The sequence below is a fragment of the Lepisosteus platostomus genome, chromosome 1, assembly GCF_059453375.1.
Source record: "Lepisosteus platostomus isolate fLepPlt1 chromosome 1, fLepPlt1.hap1, whole genome shotgun sequence".
Taxonomy (NCBI): domain Eukaryota; kingdom Metazoa; phylum Chordata; class Actinopteri; order Semionotiformes; family Lepisosteidae; genus Lepisosteus; species Lepisosteus platostomus.
The window spans coordinates 42,868,666-42,888,500 of record NC_142611.1 but is presented as its reverse complement, the minus strand read 5'-3'; the positions used below and the strand labels follow the sequence as shown (position 1 = coordinate 42,888,500).

Sequence of the window (19,835 nt, the reverse complement as noted above, 5' to 3'; positions counted from 1 at the left end):
ATGAGAACTAATGGAACATGTGGAGGTGCCGGTACATCTGGTCACTCTAAGCTATAAGCTGCTCATTGAAATTTAGCTATTGGCTTTCCAGGTATCCAAGCTGCTTTTGGACTCCAAGTATAAAATACTAATAAATAAACAAACAAATATGTGAGAAAGAAATTGAGTTAATATTATAAGTGTAGTGTAATACATTTTAATGTAAACCATTTGGTACAACATTCAATACAGAGTTCTTTTTTTTACTTCTGCTGCCAAATTATATGCCAAGGGTCAATTTTGTTATGATATAAACCCATCTTCAATGACGGAACACTTTGAAATTCCAGCCTCCCTAAAGCGGTTCCCTGATATAGAACTTTTCTGTCCAAAATATATTTATTATAATGAACATATTCGAGAATGGATGTGTTTGTCCAAACATTTTTAGTAATGTTAGAGGACCGTGGTTCAGAAAAAGTTAGTGTGTTTATCTCTGTGCTACCCAAAACGTACTTTAGTAATTAGCCACAGTATAGATGCAGGCACGTAATGCTGCTATTCTGGTTGACAATTTCAAGGTGAAAATCTCTGTAGCATGTTCAAGCCATGTGCTGTTATCCAACAAATGCTGCTGCTTCACACGCGTACTGATAATCCTCTCCTTGTTGGGAGTGCTGTTTTCAGTGTGCCCTCGATGAGAAATTAAAGGAAATCAAAGCTATATAAACACTTGTACTTAACCTTGTCCCCCAAAATGTTTTGATTAATAACCACACAGTACTCTAAATGCCTCTTTTACCCTTTGTTACGTCCTTTTTGTACATGCTATATTGTATGTGTGTTGTGTATTGAATTCTGCTTCACAGTTGTTGAATATAATGAAACAGGCCAATTTGGCATTTTGTGCCAAGGTGATATTTGTGGCACAATATGCTTTATTTTCTTCAGATTCAGTGTTGGGAGGCATGGTAGTCCCTGTGTTTCCATGTTTCCTTGCCCCGGTCTGATGACATGCTGGTAGGTTAACTGGCTTCTGGGAAAATTGGCCCTGGTGTGAGTGTCTCTGTGTCTCTGTCTCTGTCTGCCCTGCAATGGACTGGCATCCTTTTCAGAATGTGTCCTGCATTTTGCCAGTTGCTTGCTGGGATAGGCTCCAGCTTTCCCATAACCCTATCCTGGATAAAGTGGTAAGAAAATGAATAGATGGATTCACTTTCTTCACTCTGTCAATGATGAACTGACTATCATTACTCATTTTAATGTACCAGAGGAATAAGGACAGCCAGCTCCTTCCTCCTAAATGCCTTTTTTTTGTTTTTGCAAGCCCTACAGCACAGATGAAGGATTGATGCAGCTGTCATTCTTTTTCACAAGAAGTAGTGTATTTTGAGTTCACATACAGTATACAACCTCATAAAATAGAAGAAAATGTTTCTGTATGTGATTGTTCTGTTACCTACCTTGATACATATGAAATGCTATGACATCAGCTACAGTACATACAGTAACCCAAACAGGACAATAACGTTAATGTGCAAAAAAAGAGATAAGAATACAGACAAACATTTTTGAGGTGCTGTCCTGAGGGAATCATTCATAGCAATGAGATGAGCGGGACGTACACTTTCTACTCCAATATAATTTATTGGAAACTGTTAATATTTTAGCACACTAGCTAATGTAGGCCTTTCTGTGCCAAAACGTTGACTGTGTCCAGTAAATTTCTCTGGAGTGAAGTGTGCTCACGTCATTGCTAGGAATAATAATCCAACATTCACATCTCACAAATCTAAGCCTTTATCTAAGGTGACTAGTCTAAGGTGTTTGTTTTCCCTCTAATTCAGTTAAAATGGGGAATTGATTTCTTTTGAAACAAATGGTACAGAGAGTCCTGCTTTTTTCCACAATGAAGAAAGGGAAAATAGCCACCTCAAAAGACAACAAGTGACAGTAATAAGGAAATCCATCTGTCTTGCAGATGTTGTTCCAGATCACAGCAACAAAGCCAGCAACAAGCCAGGTTGCCATGTGCTGCTTTGAACTATGAATTAGTGCAGCCCTGTTCTGTTCTGAACTGTTCTGTCCCCATGAGAGTTGATTCATTTTGTCTTTGCTAAAATAATTTATGTTCTGCACCTCCCTGATTGCCCATTCAGTCTTCAGTCTCCTCCACCATTTCTTTGAGTGTGTCCCAAATCAAGATGGTTGCATTTGTGACTCTGACAGCTTTTACCTTGGCTTTTTCCATTCCGTACTCCAGAAAGGGCAGCTTGATACTGTCAAGTGCTGCTCTGGTGCTGATTTCCAGGGCTTTGATACCAACGATCAAAGTTCACACGGAGGAACTGCCGCTTCAGCACAGGATAAAAGTGTTTTTTGTCTGCATGAGAGAATTGATTACTCACACAATCAGGTGCAAGTAATTCAACAAGTACTCCAGTTTAGTTAATGCTTGACACAGTCAGCTAATGTCATGCGCCAAACAAGAACTATTGATAACAGACTGCAAGGTTCAGCCTGTTATCCAAATAAGTGCTTTTAGTAGTTGAATTTCGTGGTAACCCCATAACACCATATTTGAGATATATCTGACCTTCAGATAAGATGGGGGTCTCAAATGACTTGAAAGTTCATAACACTGAGGTATTCATCACTTCATGTGTACAGTAGTTGTATGCATGGTTTAAATGTTCACTGTACTTACTGTGGTTACACTACTAAAAAAGTATAAATTCATCTACATGTGTTGTTTCAGTGCTCAAAGGGCAGCAGATAAGTGTTTATAGGTCGTTGTAGGATTACTGATCTGGACAAGATCAGTAAGGCATTCTCCAATTGTCTCAATTACATCGAATACTGTAGGCGTCATTCAAACATCATATGGTGTGTTCAACCAGCAGAGCACCACCAGCAGAACACTTTCTTTTGAATTTTAGTATTTTTCCATGTGATTGTTCAGTTGCAGACAGGACGAAGGGCTTAGTGGACGTGTCCATGAGAATCTGTTGAATTAGCTTATGTGTTTCCAAAATATACAGTAAACAGTATGACTTGTAAAGTACATCTAAATTGACCTAGAACAGTACTAGACCTAGTACTTTATAACAGTGAAAATTATGCACTGAGGTTAAGGCAGTCAGATCAACACATTCATTTTTGCACAGTTCTTAATGATCTGCTTGTGCTTTTTTTCTCCATTGCTTGAAAAAAGGGTTCGCTCCTGAATCCTCTGTCCCTTTAATAACATTCTTTTACGTTTCCATTAATATACACTAAATATTATGTGGCTGATGCCATGCTAAGTAATACAGCAGAATGACGTCTGAAATGACTGCTGAAATCTAGTTCTGAAGATAAATGGTTAGAAAGCAGAGTACCTATAACCAATTTACTGAAACATGTACAGTAGATGAAGTGTTAAAATACCTAATTAAATGCGCCACTCGGATGGTATTTTCCTGGCATTGGGACTTTTTTCTAAGGTGGCACAGAGTTTTACAATGGCATGATCAGTGTACAGTATAATGTCATGTATTGTAATTGAGAAAACTAAGACCAAAAGAGAATATCGGTGGCTCCCTGTCTTGCATTGAATTTGGTTCATATACTGTAAGCCTCTGTGCAGGAGTCTCCAGACTTTCATCCGTTATGCAAGGCTCTTCCATCCTATAGTGGAGGATGTAGGCCATCTGAACTGTACTTCTCAGATAACAAATAAGATGGAAAAAATTATAATTTTTTTTCTGGAATGTTTTTTGAGAAATGTTTAAGTACTTAAAGGTGGATCAAGGCAAGATATTAATTTAAGTGAGGGCTTCTGCTATGAGATTATTGCTTCACAAAAGCACAACCCTTGTTTAGGAAAACATTTCAGTACAATCAGAGGGAAGGCCCTTCTGCTAATGAACTGATTTGTAAGCAAGCCCTCTCGCAGTGTTGCTGTAGTAAACGCCCCAAGAGATTTAATTTTTTTTTAGGACTAGAAGGTTCTATTTATAATAGATAGCAGCGATAGCTGAGCTATAACTCAGGCTGTTTGTGCCTAAGAGCCCGAGGAGTCATATGACCCAGTGCTCATTCCTGAATCATTAGGAGGTATCTCCAGTGACAGACTGCTGCTTGCTGTTTAGCTCATCCTGCTGGGGCACTTTCAGAGACTCTGCATTGGCCACTGCTCTGGAGGATGTACAAAAAAATTTAAGGGCAAGCCTTACCCTGGATAAGCTATTTTGTTTTGACACCTGATGTGAAAAAGACTAAGGAAGAGCGGGGATGCCTGAGGAAAAAGGTAATATGTAATACATTATTTGCAAATACTGTATGAGTGAGTGAAAATGGGGGTATTTAAGGAATTTGTATTAGGATTTTTTTTGGTTTAGACATAAAACATGGCTTATTAGGAGCTGTCTTAGGTAAGAGCTATTAGAAATACAAGCTATATTTAGAATGTCTTAATACGTAAAAAGTATTTAAAAAGCAGGTTATCTTTTTAGAATGGAATCTTTTTAAGAGGTCACGGAGGTGTTAAACAGCAAAAGACTCTCAGGGATTGTTATATTTAAACTGTAGCAGAATTAAATTTGTTGCATGCTTAGAGTTATTAGCAAAAGGAAAAAAGAGTGCTTGATAACTCATGTAAAATTCTTTTTAATTGTCCTTTATCAAGAGCAGCTACTATAATACCTTTTAATATCAGAAATGATACAGATTTTTACATACAATAAGACAAGCTATTAATGGTTTAAAAAACTCTTATAAACAAGGTTCTGTTAATTCCATTAACTTCAAAGGTAAATGTCTCTGTGGAGACAGTGTTTTTCTTTTTTTTTCTGTTGTTACATTCCGGTGCCTAATAATAGTAGAGTTAATAAAAGAAGACTTGTCTGCTATGATAAAAGTGGAATACATTTAAAATATTTCCTCCATCCAGGAATGATTTACTCAAATTTCATGCTAACTTTAGAATATACATATGCATCGGAAAAAGTACAATTAATGCTATGTTAATAGTGTTTTTGTGTCATACTTTATTTGAGGAATGCTGTATTCGTTTTATATAATTATAGGATATTATTTAAAGTTTCCACAAGGCCTTAGTATTTATGATTTATGGTTAGATCTGCATTATATACACCAGTATTTAGTTCACAAAAATGACCAAAGATTTCCGAAGAACCCCTGTATTTACTGTATAATATGAAGGTAAAAATAAGATTAGGCTTTTGTCATGGAAGTGAAGTTAGATTGATATTTTGAATATAATAATATATTATTGCTGTCTAGCAATGATAGCATTGCTGTCTTGCAGTGCTGGGGCCCTGGGTCCCATTCCTGGGGTGTTATACACTGTAAGTGGAGTGTCAGTGTTCTCCCTGTTTTCTCCTGGGTTTGCTCTGGGTGCCCTAGTTTCCTTCCATAGTCCAAAGACATACTTGTCCCTTGTTAATTGGCTTCTGGAAAAAGTTGCCTTTGTGTGAGTGTGTAGCCTTAGTGTTCCATCTAGAGTGTATCCTACCTTGCTTCCCAGGCTGGCTGCCCACAACCCTGTTTTGGATGAAGAGATTAAAAAAAAGATCATTGGAAGTTTTATTTCCCATGGAGCTGCAGTGTAGTGTACAGTTCAAGGGCTGTGCTGTAACATCCTTGCTTTATGATAATCTTAAAAAACTGTTTGAATCTTACGTTACATGATGGTGAGAAATTCACTGCAGCCTAATAAAAAAATAGTAGCTTTTAGATAAAGTAGATAAAAGACCAGACTTGATTAGGGCATGTCCAGTATTTACGAGCCATAATAATAATTCCTTGCATTAATGTACAATCTGTCTGTGACATTCCTCCCTGTTGCTTTTGGGATGTTATGAATTGCATTTTCTAGTGGCCATTTTTAGCTGCGATACAGTATATTTCTGTGATCAGTAGAGTTGATCTTGTGACTAACCACAGTTCCATGCTTTTATGTTCCAATATTCCTATTTCCAACATTATTCATAACTAGACATTATATTACATGACAGCTACTGAGTCACTGTGTCTAATACACCTTAAGAATGGGACATATATAAAAAAGACGCACCACCCGATTAAACAGTGAGTTTAAGGTTCATATTTTCACTTCAAATAGACAATCATAAAGTTAATGTCTGGTAGTGAAATGACCCATGTAGTCCAGTTCATTCTGATATTTGGAGAAGACAACCAGATAAATAAACAGCATATCAGAAAATACAATGAAATATAGGATTTAGTTAAACTTTGATGTTTTGGGAAGAAAACATTTTGTTGCACTTGAACTCACTACTGGAGAGAGCTTCTTGAATAGCCATGGCTCTTTGTCTTGTGATATCTGTTATGTAATTCACAATGCTAGAAGAGAATGCCTGCTTTCTTTGGAAAAGATAAAGAACATTTTTACATGGCAAAGAAAGTGTTGCTTCGTTGTCCACTTTTGGTTGTTTAAAAACCTAAAGCGTAGAAAATTCATTTAAAAGCTAAGTTTTTTAAATAAATAATTTTGTACAAACAAAATATGCTGGGTGATATTTGTTGAACATATTGATCGCTTGTTTACTGTATGTCTTGGATTTTGCAACAGTTAACAAGTTTCCATATGTTCAATGTATTTTGAATATCTATATTGTGAAGCTTTTATATATTTAGGTAAAAATGATAATGCTCTCTGCTTTGTGCTAGCATAACCTGGAAGAGAATGATGTAAAAAATTAAGCTGACATTTTACTTGTGGTTCAAAGTCTTTACTTAAAAATTAATGTCATCTGCTGTAAGAGATTGCCCATTCCAATTGCCCCATTGGTTGTATAGTGATAGGATGACTTTCAAAGTTGCACTGAATTTAGCTCCAAGAAAAAAATACATTATCCTGATTTTGCCTATGTAATTTTAAAGTCTAAAGGCACAAATAATTTGAATATAATTGCAATGACTAATGTTTTTTAAAATATTGAAATATATAACATATGTTCTAACATATAGAAAGAATATAAGAACAAGTCTATATATATCTGTATAGAAAATTAATTGTAATATTCGAATTCATAGAATCTAAGTTGCACTGTTTTCTACAACAACCTACTCCAGAGATTTTTTACTAAGCACCTTATAAGATAATAACAAAAAAATGAACTGTTTTGAGCAAGACTGAGAAGAAAATAAACTGAGTAATCAAACTTGAAGCGCTGTTAGGATCCACAGAATAAATGTCCCTTTTTCTCACAATTTCAACAGGCAACACAATTATTGAATCAACAAACAAAATCACTGGTAAGAATCTCTCACAAGTGCTTAAGCCTGTAAAAGACTAATAAGTAATGCTTTATCATTGTATAAAGCAAGTTCACCATAACTCCAGAAGTAATGTTATTAATCTCAGTCTGGCTCTGTATTATTTTATTTTGCTTTGAAATGTGATAAGTCCTTCATTGTGTGAGAGATTTTGAGTTGATACATGGCTTTGTCTTCAACATTGATTATATTGTTAGTTGCTTAAGATGCACTGAAAGAGGATACCTTTCAAAGTAAAAGCAGTCCTCTGACTGTCCTAGATAGGGTTTTCTTATTAGTTAGGCTGGAACAGAAACATTTAGAAAATGTGGTTTACATGTACTCAGAATATCATCTGAGAATTCTTGCCAGGAATTTCATGGTGGTTAGATGGTATCCTATGTAATTTAAACTTTAAAGCACACCAGGCAAAATTTAATTAGGTACAAATACAATGGTAGTATTTTGAAAAGTAAGGATAGTCCTAAATAGCTGTAACAATTTCAGACTACAGCACTGAAGTCTTGAGTTCATGGAACAATTAGTTTAATACAGTCTGATATTTCCACATGTGTGTAGCATGAAGTGCATAATTTAACAGGCATGCATACATGAAAACAATAATGACCAAAATATTTTCCATGGCAGACAGCATAAGTACAAACATTACAGATCACTGCAGCCTATATACTGGTGAAGGCATCGCATTTTAGATATTTGTACCACCCCTACACTCATATGAGGAATTTGTTGTCTTTAATGAAATATGGATTTCCAAGCGAAAACATGCATTTTAGGAGAAAATCAGCATTATCCAAATCCTCAATTGCTCAAAGCTCTTAGCGTGCAAGACCCGATTTAACCTGAATCCAATGCAAATTTATGGCAGGGCTTGACAATTGCAGTAAACCAACTATCCCTTAATGAACTAGTCAGAATGAAAGTAATTTTTACACTTATACCATCCAACTGTGCAAAGCTGATGGAGTACTAAGTACTATTGGCAGCAGTTATTGCTCTTGAAATATGCTACTACCAATTATTGACTTAGGGGAATGAATACTTACGGAATCAAAATACATTATTTATTATTGTATACTGTATATTATGCTGACATTCACCCTCCTTTGGATATAATGAAGTTCATTTTGATAATTAATTTTTTTAATAAAAAACGTATTTTTAAAATGTACACATTACATTTAAATCATTAAAATGTGATATCATTCGTAGGGCATGAATACGTTTGCAAGCCACTGTATGCACATATAATCACCTGTGGAAACTATGCCAGTTTAACATAAAGCGTTACTATACCAAAATTAAGAAAATTATATTCTTCCTATTACCTTATGAGTTTAACATATTTGAACTAACAGATACTTTTCTTGATAGACCCATGTCAAGTTAGATTTGATAGTCTTTAAACGGCAGAAAGAGGGATGATGGCAACATGCATACAGTAGTTTCCTCCAAAACATTGTCAAATTGCCTTCCTGTTTTGTACCATAAGCCCCACAACGCCCGTGGATATAGAGGTCTGATGGCCTTATGACTGATAACATACCAGTCTTACAGGTGAACCGCCAGCAGCTGATACCCTTGTCCACCATCTGGTGCTTTTTATTTTATGTACAACCACCGGGAAACCATGGTCATAGTTAGCTAATGACATAAGCCAGACTAAAATCAGCATGATCTGGTACAGTTTACTCTATGCACCTTTCAACGTTAAGACTTGTAATCATGAAAACATAACAATTTTGAGGAAGGAATGCAGAACGACTGCTACAATTAACAAACGTTATTACTTAATATTTCCCTAATATTTCCTAGATACTTAGATATTTCCATTTGTCTTTTATAAGTCAGGCATCCAGCATATCAGTGATCTCTGAGAATTTGAATATAAGTTTCCCTATAACTCTGTCATGGAATAGTGGAATAGTAAAACCAGACTGGTGTCTTTCAACAGTTCTTAAATTTTCATTGGGTTAGTTGATGTCATCGTTACATTTCATGGTGCTCATACAGTATATGATGTTATTATGAGGATAATCACAGTGTTCAAGTCCATCTTACACTGTTACACAACATACAGTATGATAATAAACTTTATTTTATATAGCGCCTTTAAAGGTGGCTTCTCAAAGTGCTTTACAGAATGACAACAACAATCAATAAAAAGAATACACAAGATAAAACACAATTACAATATACAAAGGAGACTGTGGATGGTGGTACTAAGAAAAGCAGAGGGGTGAAGAATGGAACCAGTTAAGTTAAGGCTTTTCTAAAGAAGAGGGTTTTGAGTCTGGATTTGAAGGAGTTTAGAGACTCTCTGATATCCTTGGGGAGAGAGTTCCAGAGCTTGGGGGCATAACAGGGGAAGGCCATGTCACCCATACAATGTAGACAGGCCTGGGGGACAGTAAGGAGGGCAGAATTACTGTAGAAGAGCGAAGGTTGCGAAGTGGGGTATTATTGAGTCCACCATAGGAACGTAGGCAAAAATATGTGATGCGTATTGGCTATAGGAAGAGTAAAAGAATTTTAAAGAGTGAAAGAATCCATGTGGGTTTTTTTCAGTCAGCTGTTAGAAAGCCTGTCTAAGAATGGTGAAATGACAGCTTCTTAGTATGATACCATTAGAATCTTGTTGTCCTGCAGAGTACCGAGTGTTAATCTCACTGAGACTTAGAGTGGCCTCGGATACATTCAATTGTTGCTTAGAAATGTCTTTTACAGGGAAACTTTGGTCCTTTTTGTCAGCTGGAACTCTATTAGACTTCAGAATGATGTCAGTGCTTAGCATTCTTCCTTTGTTTCATTTCCCCAAATATTCCTGGATACACACTGAGAGTGTGTTTGTTCAGTGTCAGCATCATGCAAATGGATGGCATCTACTAAACTAAAGCAAAAATGCACTTTGTCAAACCAATTCCAATGCGGTACGCGCTGATTCCTGGAAGCACTGCAAATGTTGCAGAAAGGCAAAATTCTGATCCTGATGGTGGTATTGTGTTGATAGATGGTAGCTATTCTAGTGACTGTATGTAATACTTTTCTTCACCCAGGGGCCCTGGGTTCAATTCCAGACATACTGTAAGATGTAGAGGTCTGCTACCCGAGCCTGACAGGGCCTGACAAAGTATCTGGTTTTCGGGCCGGGTTCGGGTTGGTTTTTGCACAGACAGCTACGGGCTCGGGGCAGGTTCCGGTTTGTTTTCTAATAAGTGAAACTGAATTATTATTATTTTGTGTTTAAAATGTATTTTTATTAGAAGAAATTCATAACTCTTTTTGCGCGTGCACTCACATGGTAAAACCGCGTCTGCAAGAATCCGTCTCCGTGTGTGCACCTGTGTCTACTCGCTCTGAGAGGAAAAGAGAGTGACCATTTTCGGGTTTGGGTTTCAAATTTGGCAGTACCATTAAGGCTCGGTTGGGTTAGGTCTTAAGGTCTCCAGTACGGGCCAGGTTTGGGCTTCAATTTCATGCCCGTGCAGACCTCTGATAAGATGCTGTCTTCACTGAGTTTCCCTCCAGGTTTGCATGTATTTCAGCTGGGTGCTCCTTTTACTTTCCGACAGTCCAAAGATATACTGGCAGGTTAATTGACATCTGGGGAGTTGGTGTGATTGAGTGTACAGTATGTTGGATTTGCCAAGTAAAAGTCTTGACTTGAGTCCTATTGAACATCTGTGGAAGGACTTGATAACTGTTGTCTATAAATAAACCACAAGCAATTTAAGAGAGCTTGAACAAATCTGCCAAGAAGAATGGGCAAAAGATGCACCAAGCTGGTGTGCAAAGGTGGTAAAGACAATTTTCACAGAAGCCAATAAAACTACCAGTATGTCTTTGGACTGTGGGAGGAAACCAGGGATCCTTGTTAAAACCCACACAAACGGGGAGAAATAGCCCCCCCCCCCCCAATACAGAATTGAATGTGCTGCCCCAGCACTGCAAGAAAGCAACGCTAACCACTGTGAAACCACCCATGCCATCCAGTGTGGAATACAATGTGCATCATTTTCTATTTTCACAAAAAAGGGACAACATAATAAATCGTCTGAATATTTCTTCAAGACACTACAAATGTTTTTCATGCTAAAATCTAGATTATTGTTCTTAAAATATTTGATTTGTGGTATTCCTGGGAATAAAACCTGCCTTGGTTTAACCCCAGACCAGCAATTACTGATTTTAAAACTTGTTTATAGCTATATATATATAAATATAAAGTGTCTCAACCAGAACAAATTAGGCAGGAAATGCAATATTTCACAGTGGAAAACCATTTCAGTGATAGTATACTGCTCAAAATCCCTTTAAAGCAAGTAATCTGAAGATTAAAAAAGAAGACAAACAGAAGACAGCTTTATTTTGATTTTAAATTCCAGATGACAGTAACTAAGTGACTGAATATCATTGCTGAGGTTTTTAAAGTGATAATAAATGAATACAGAAATGGCAGTTTTCTCCTTTACATTAGCTGAGAGAAAAAAATATTTTTTGAATGTATAGGATGAATGGAAGTGAGTGTATTGCTGTGTAATTCATTTGATCCACTTTATCAAAACTGAGGACACTTAGAGCTTGATAATTATACCAATAATGAGGGTAATAAGATTAATAACATTTGCAAAAACAAAATGTTTTCTGTTTTCTTTAAAATCCAAGGCACCTGGGCTAGTCAGACTACTGTTCCAAAGATTTCATTTTCTTGACTAGGAAAAAGCTTATCTTTCAATGGAATTTCATCTGTGAAAAGCCATGGGTGTTATTCAGATCAAATAAACTTGAATTGTTTTTTTTTTCAAAATCAAATTTAACATAAAAATAAAAGAATATAAAAAAGTTCCAAATGAGAGGAGGCTCTTAAGTTTATATGGGATATTTGGTTGTTAGTAGGTAATTAATCAGATGATTCCATCCATTCATTTTTTGAAGGAAGCCAGGGTTTCAGCTTTCACAACATCGCTGGGAAGCTTGGTCATAAGAGTATTGGGACAGGGCTTGTGCTGTTAATGCACAATCTGATTAGTGTTTTCCTTAAACTGTCCATATTGCACATCCCTACATCAGCTCAACAGCACTGACATTTAAAGAGGGTGGTGTTCTTTTTTCTGTCATTGCAGTACTTCAACAGCAGGCTGTCCATAGCCCACTAGAGAAGCAGCAGGGCACCTCAATTCTGTGCCACAACTGTGGGAAAGCTTGCAAAGGAGAGGTCCTGCGTGTTCAGAACAAACATTTCCACCTTAAATGCTTTGTCTGCAAAGGTGAGTAACTTTTTAGCTACTGCTGCTTAATTTCAGGGGGAAAAAATAGTGATGGCACTTTGTTTTGGGGGCACTGTGCATTCCACACTTGATTCTACGTTTCAGAGGTTGGCATACATTTGTTTCACTGATAATCCCTATTCCAATACCCTAGCCCTTTTAATAAGGTGTTTATGGCACCAGCTGAAAAAGCTGTTAATACAGCTTTCAGTTGATGATACATTAGGGGGGCTGGTATGATATACTGTAATGCTGGCAGCCTAGTTCCCTTCAAACCCAGGTGGACCAAAGTTTAGTCAAACTTCGTTATAATATATAGTAAAACTAAATACCATCAGCATTCTAGGAATTGCTTGTGGCCTCTGAAAAATAACCTTATATTTGTTCAAATTATAACTAGGCAAAACGGACATAAATTAGTTTACTAATCATTTACAGCAAGATTTGCTTCAATTTCTTTGATTCCAAACGAGTTTTTGCCACATATTTCAAAAACAGTCCTGCAGGTGAAAAGAAATCACACCTGCATTTTCCGGGGATTTGCAACTTTCTTCCCATGCAGTTAGATTCAGAAAAGAGGGAGCTGATTTCACTCTGGAATAGAAGGTTTTGTAAATCGTCCTTACAGTGTAGAAGACGCTGCCCTGAAGAAAACTAAACAGAGTGTTGATTGGGACTGTAATGAACTATGAGAGAAAATTGCTGTGCTATTTCTTCATCACTTTACTTAGCACTTACAGTATGTCCTCTATCTGTATGCTACCTTCAAAGACCTCACTGGATACACAATTAACTCTTGTCTATTCATAAATGAAAAGCTTGTAGTAATAAGGGAATAAATACAGAGAAATAAACCTAAGCAGACAAATAATACTGTAATGTAGGTGAGCATGTTGTTTTTCACAAATTGACATTAAATTCATATCACAGAGTACCTGCATAATTTAAAAAGGAAGAGCTTTGCGCTCAGCCTTCCTCCTTTTGTCTGTGTATAACATTGTGATTTTGCTGTGGGATTGTGTATTTCTTTATTGTTTTGTACACTAATGAAGTTGCTAAGAGACCTCAGTTTGAACACAATTGATGTTTCCTTTAAGCCAAGGGTTTTATTTCAGAGAACAAGAGAAAATAATGTGTAAAGATTCTACATGTCTGTTAATAGATTGTAAATGTCAACACCTAAAATAGTAGGTAAGAGAGTAAAAAACAGTTTAAAGACTAAGATACTGAGTCTGTTTTACGTATTGTTTGCATTTGATTACTTTATATCCTTTCTGAATATAATGTAAGGCAACAGAGGTGTAAACCTGTAAATAAATAATTTATATTGCAGTTTATAAATACCCTTGGCATGTTGTCAGGATGTTGTGGTTTGTTGGTCTTCTCCTCTTAAAAGGCCTTCCAGAAGCTACTCTTGGGCATTAGAGCCATGAAATATCATAAATACCGGCTTTAATGATTTGTATGGCTGTCCAGTGTGTTCAATTTTCATTTATTATTATCCAATTTGAAAACATATTATAAATGGAATATATTTTCTAGCTTTTAATCCTCTTAATCAAACATAAGCTTGACATGTTAATCAAACATAAGTGTTACAAATCCATCACTTAGCATACAACATCTAACCAGTCCAGTTGTTTTTACATGTTTACCACGTATTACAAATATTTTAAAGTGTATCAAGGCTCATATTATATTATTAGTGATGCTCAAATGGAGTGTCTTAGCCATAATCATGAAATCTGTAATGGAAACATGCAAAGCTAAAATTAAAATTAGCTAAAAATTAGCTGCGATTGACTGTAATTATCACTCTTTGTCTCTGGAATAGGCTACAGGTTTATGTGACACTAACCAATAAAAACCAAGAAATGCAGAGCTTTTGACAAAAATAAGTGGCTTTCTGATAATGGATTAACTTAAAATTATAAATTCACAGACCAATGAATGGGTTCATGGTGATTCGCAGGAAAGGAGCTCAGAAGGGGATATTGATTTACTTATGCATTTTGTGCAAGTCAGTGTCCCAATGCATAAAACAGACTGTGTAATGTGTAACTGTGTTTCCTTTCTATTTTAGTCTTTGCAGGACATACAAGCTTCATTTCCCTTTCTAAAAAAAGTATTAACAGATTGGAAGAGAATCTAAATGACATATAAGTCTGTCCTTGAAATGGCAAAGTAAATTGACACTTAAAATTCATTTTAAAACACAGTAGACAATTCTTTTTGCAAATTCCATATTTCAGATTTTCACATTATTGACACTTGTAGACAATTATTGAGTATGATTAAAATTTGGTTTTGGCAAAAACAAATGCAACATATGGTGTTAAACAAACGTTAAGGAGGAGATCATATTGTAATCTTGCACTTACACTCTCTTACATATAAATACTCACCTGCTGTCCACAACTCTGTGCACATCTTTTCTAATACTTGTAGAGCCCCCCTCAGTCATTGATGTCTACTCTGCCCTGATGGTGCAAGTACACAACATCAGTAAGTACTTGGTAAGGGCTCCCCATTCACAGCCCCTGCTGTGCTGGCGTCCAACTGGTGCTGTGTTGGTCCTCTGCTCTGAACTCAGCTTGGGCTGTGATTAATGCCAAGCAAATTAATGCAGAACACTAAAGTTTTAAGTATATTATATTTGCTGACTCATTGTGTCGTAATTAACATTTTACTGAACTACTGAAATGGTGTTGTTAAACAAAAGTTCAGGAGGTGGACTAATTGTTATTTTGTACTTTCCCTCTCTTATGTATAAATACTTACCTGCTGTCCACAACTGTGCATGCATCTTTTCTAGCACCCCTCTGTCCACACCAAATGCACCTTTGAAGCAGCCTCGCTGGTTCATTCCTCATTTCATTCCTCATAAGTGAGTAGGGTTGTGCCTGCTTTGACCTTTAGCCATGGCTGTCTTTTCCTTAGCCAAGCAAGCTACAACCAAAACCTAAAACATTAAGTACACCTAAAGTATTAAGAATATCATCATCTGGTCCACCAATAAAACTAACAGAAGTATACCATTTTGTAATCTTGTGAAGTTTTTTACAACCTTCAAAGAATATTGATGTTGATAAAGTTTTAGAAATGTGGAACTTTGGACAATACACTTTCTCCATAACTGCATTGAACTGAACGTTTTGTTTCGGTGTGTAACCTCTTTTACTATGCAGGGGCAAGCAAGGTGACCTCTAGAATGTTCAATAAACATTCTTATGCTTTGTGAAACTAATAAATGACTTTAAAGCATTAAGATGATTAAAATTCACACAATTTATTTTCAACTTACACAGTATACATAGTATGTATTTCAACATTGTGCATTGAGAAATATGTTAAATTGATTTTTTATGGTTATACTACTCCTTTTCATTCATCCATTATTTGAAAGCTGCTTATACCTGCCAAGGGTCACAACAACATGGAGCTTAGCTCTGAAGCACAAATTGTAAGGTAAGGCAACACTCTGGATGGGATGTCAATCCATCACAGGGCATCCACAAGTATAATTTAGAGACAAAAGTTGGTTAGCTAATGCCGAGGTGAGAAAAAACTGGAGCAGCCGGAGAAAACATGCAGCTCTCCCGCTTACTTACTTTATTGCCCCACATGGGGAGTTCAGTTTGCAGGCAGGTAAAACTTGTAATACAATACATAATACATTTAACACAACATGACAAATCATTTAACAAATAAGAAACATGCATTTGGTGAGACAAACAAGTTAGCATCTTATGAAATCTTCACAATTTAGAAAAAAACAAACATTTTGCATAATGAAACAATAAATTGATTAAAATATGCAATCAGTTCTACAAATTATACAGGTCTGTACAAGGGTTGGGGATGGCATTCAGTGATTCTTCCGCACTGTTTTGTATAGATTGTGGAGTTGTGAGGCAGCAGTGCTAGCTGCTTCACCACAGAGCTGCCTACATTTTTGTACTTTCCTATCTCATTTAAATTCATACCTATTGAAAAATCTCTTGATGTGTACCAGGATTTTACTGTATAAATCAAGGTTTAGTTATAGTTTTTCAATTGTGGTAATAAATTAGGAGATGATCATATACAGTCTACACTGTTGTAATATGCCCTGTAAAGTGATATTTTCCATTGAATGACCTTCCTTGACTATTGTTTGTCAATGACTGATTTTTTTTTCTTGAAAGGAGAATCGCTTCAGCACAGACTTCCCAAATAACCCCTTTCACAAATGGTTTGTCCACCATGTTTTGAAATTGACCTCTAGAATCCTCTAGACAGTAGCTGTTAGCACCAGCTACCATTAGTTTTTTAGCTCTAAGTAAATGCTTCAGACATCCATCCTGGCTAAGTTCACACACTGGTCTATTGCTGTCACTATGTCTTCTGACAAGATCCACTTAGCAGATGGTTCTGTGCTTGTTGCCACTCAGTAACAAAAGTATTTTTGCAAACCAAGTAGCTGTATACTACTGCTGTCTTTTTATATGCCATAGTTCACCGCAGATTCATTACGTTGTCAAGGGACAGTAAAATATGTATCATTATTCTACCAATTAGCTACATGCTATGCCCATGAATCCTATGGCAGTGAAATTGAATTACAGATGTGACTTTATTAAGCAACAGTTGAATGGCTTGTTTATTTACAGTATATTGAATTGATTGCATTCTAGGTTAATTAGAAAAACATGTTTATGAACAGATAGCAACCAGCAGGCCGGTGGATTCAAGTTGTGTGCAGACCCATGAAAACCAAGACTAACTGATACTGTATCTCTAACACTCAAGACTTTGTGCTAAACATTTTAAGAGGTCACATTATACTAATTTACTGTTTTTGATAAATAATTGTTATTAAAATCTTCAGACACAATTTAGAATATACTGTACAGTGATGGTGTTTTGATTTATTTTCATTTACTGATATTAAAATATCTTCATGAAAATCAAGTACATAAATAGTTGACTCAAATTTTATGTCATTGCCATGTCATTACTTGGTAACACAGGAAGGAATATTTATTTCTCTTGTATTGGTTATTTAATTAGTTTGTTAATTATTATTAACAAAAATAACCATTCTAGAGAGAAGCTACTTTATAAGACCTGCTGTTTAGACTTCAGAAAATTGTTCAGGAAATCTGATACAACAACTTTGAGAAAACCTTTAGAAAAAGATATAAGCTTTTCAATAACCTTTGTATTGGATATAATAACCTCATGTCCAGAATATTTTAAAACCATTATTCTTCCATCTCAGAAATATAACCAGACTACACCAGACCAGCAGAAACCACATTTTTTGTTTTAGAATGGATTCATTCTATGAATGTTTTGTAACTCTCCCATGAAGCCCAGATTTGTTAAGCACCTGGGCAACTGTTGTCATACAGTATGTACACATTCTCCCGTTTCAGCTGTGGACTTCTTATAATTACTTTAGAGTTGTCTTAGACCTCTTCGTGTTGTCCCTGATTAGTACCCTTCTAGCCCAGATACTATGTTTTTGAGGATGCCCTGTTCTACATAGATTCACAGTTGTGCCTTATTTTCTTGATTTCTTTATAATGGGCTTTACTGTGCTTTGGGAGATATCCAGTGTCTTGTAAATTTTCTTAAACCCTTCTGCTGATTGGTGTTTTTCAATAACCCGATCCCAGATTTAGTTTGAAAGTTCCATCATGTCCTCATGATGTAGTTTTTGTTGGGAGATGTACTAATCAACTGTGGGACCTCCCAGAAAGAGGTGTATTTAACCTGAACTCATGTGAAACACCTTAACTGCACACAGGTGGACTCCATTCATCTAATTATGTGACTTCTAAGACAATTAGTTGCACCATATGTACAGTAGGTGTGTCATAGCAAAGGGCGTGAATACTTACAGTATGCAATCTGTAAGTATGTTATTTGGTGCAGTGCAGTGGCTCTGTGGCTAAGGATCTGCGCCTGTGGCTGGAAGGTTGCTGGTTCATATCCTGTAGCCTGCAGAGGAATCCTACTCTGTTGAGCCCCTGAGCGAGGCCCTTAACCCCAACTGCTCCAGGGGCGCCGTATAAATGGCTGACCCTGTGGTCTGACCCCAAACTTCTCTCCCTGTCTGTGTGTCTCATGGAGAGCAAGTTGGGGTATGCGAAAAGACAAATTCCTAATACAAGAAATTGTATATGGCCAATAAAGTGATCTGATCTTATTTTCTGTTTTGCATTTATTGTTAATTTAGGGTAATCTGAACCTTTTGTTTTCACTTTGGCATTACTTTGATTGCTTATTATTACACTGATTGCTTTGTGTCAGTCGATGGCAATAATAATAATTAAATATATTATGATATTGTAATAAACATACTTGAATAGGATAAAATGTGAAAACATCCAAGGGGGTGAATACTTGTGGTAGCCACTGTACACAATATGGAAAAGCAATTAAAAAGGCAAACAAAATGTTAGAATATACAGTATAGTTAAAAGCATAGATTTTAGATCAAAACATGTTGTGTTAAAATTGTATAATGCACTTGTAAGACCTCATTTAGAGTATTGTGTTTAGGTTTTGTCACCATCTTACTGTATATCATACAGAATGTACTGCTTTAGAATCAATCTAGAGAAGACCAGCAAGATCTATAATGGGGCTTAAAGGAATGTCCTAGCTTAAGAGGCTGAATTAACTGAATCTTTTTAATCTTTTTAACAGATAAGACTAAAAGAAGACCTGATTCAAATATATACAGTATATATACAGTACTTGAGTAATTTAAGTAATATTCAATGCATTGCAAATGTATTCAGGCTTTTCCAATGATGCCCCTTTTTGTTTAATTACAAATTATATACTGTATGCATGAAAATGTTTATGGATGAAAAAAGTTAGAAAGTCACATAAAGCTGCAAAGGAAAATAAAAATATATAATATGTTGATCACAAAAGTATTTACTCTTTTGCTATGGCAAGATTAAATCAATTTGATAGGTCATACAGTTAGTTGATTGACCTCTTTCTGTGTAAAATAATAGTGGTTCAGAATAAATATACTTGTTTCAGTGACATTTTTCAGACAGGTAGTGCATTTAAAGTAGCGATTCAACCATGAAGACAAAAGAGCTTTCAAAACCACCATAAATAATGTACTGTAAATGTTATTCTACCTTTTCATTGTTTATTATACTCCTTAATTGTTTAATTCTATCTTGAGAAAACAAAAAGATAATACTTCTTTGGAAAAAAAAAGCTTTAAAAATAAAATTTTATATTTTTATCAGCCATGTTTTTACCTACTTA

At 35.9% G+C, this 19,835-nt stretch overlaps 1 protein-coding gene across 3 annotated transcripts in view; it reads left to right on the top strand.

Annotated features, from left to right (window-relative positions):
• ablim2 (actin binding LIM protein family, member 2) overlaps window positions 1-19,835 on the top strand; it is a 103,989-nt gene that overhangs the window by 16,617 nt on the left and 67,537 nt on the right. The window contains exons 1-2 of one of the 3 annotated variants that reach the window (XM_088629359.1): window positions 4,029-4,270; window positions 12,408-12,551. In XM_088629359.1, coding sequence (XP_088485485.1) covers window positions 4,255-4,270; window positions 12,408-12,551 — 160 coding nt within the window. In that variant the 5' untranslated portion in view covers window positions 4,029-4,254. Of the gene's footprint in view, window positions 1-4,028; window positions 4,271-12,407; window positions 12,552-19,835 lie in introns of those variants that run through there. The other 2 variants (XM_088629376.1, XM_088629367.1) reach the window with 2 other exon arrangements.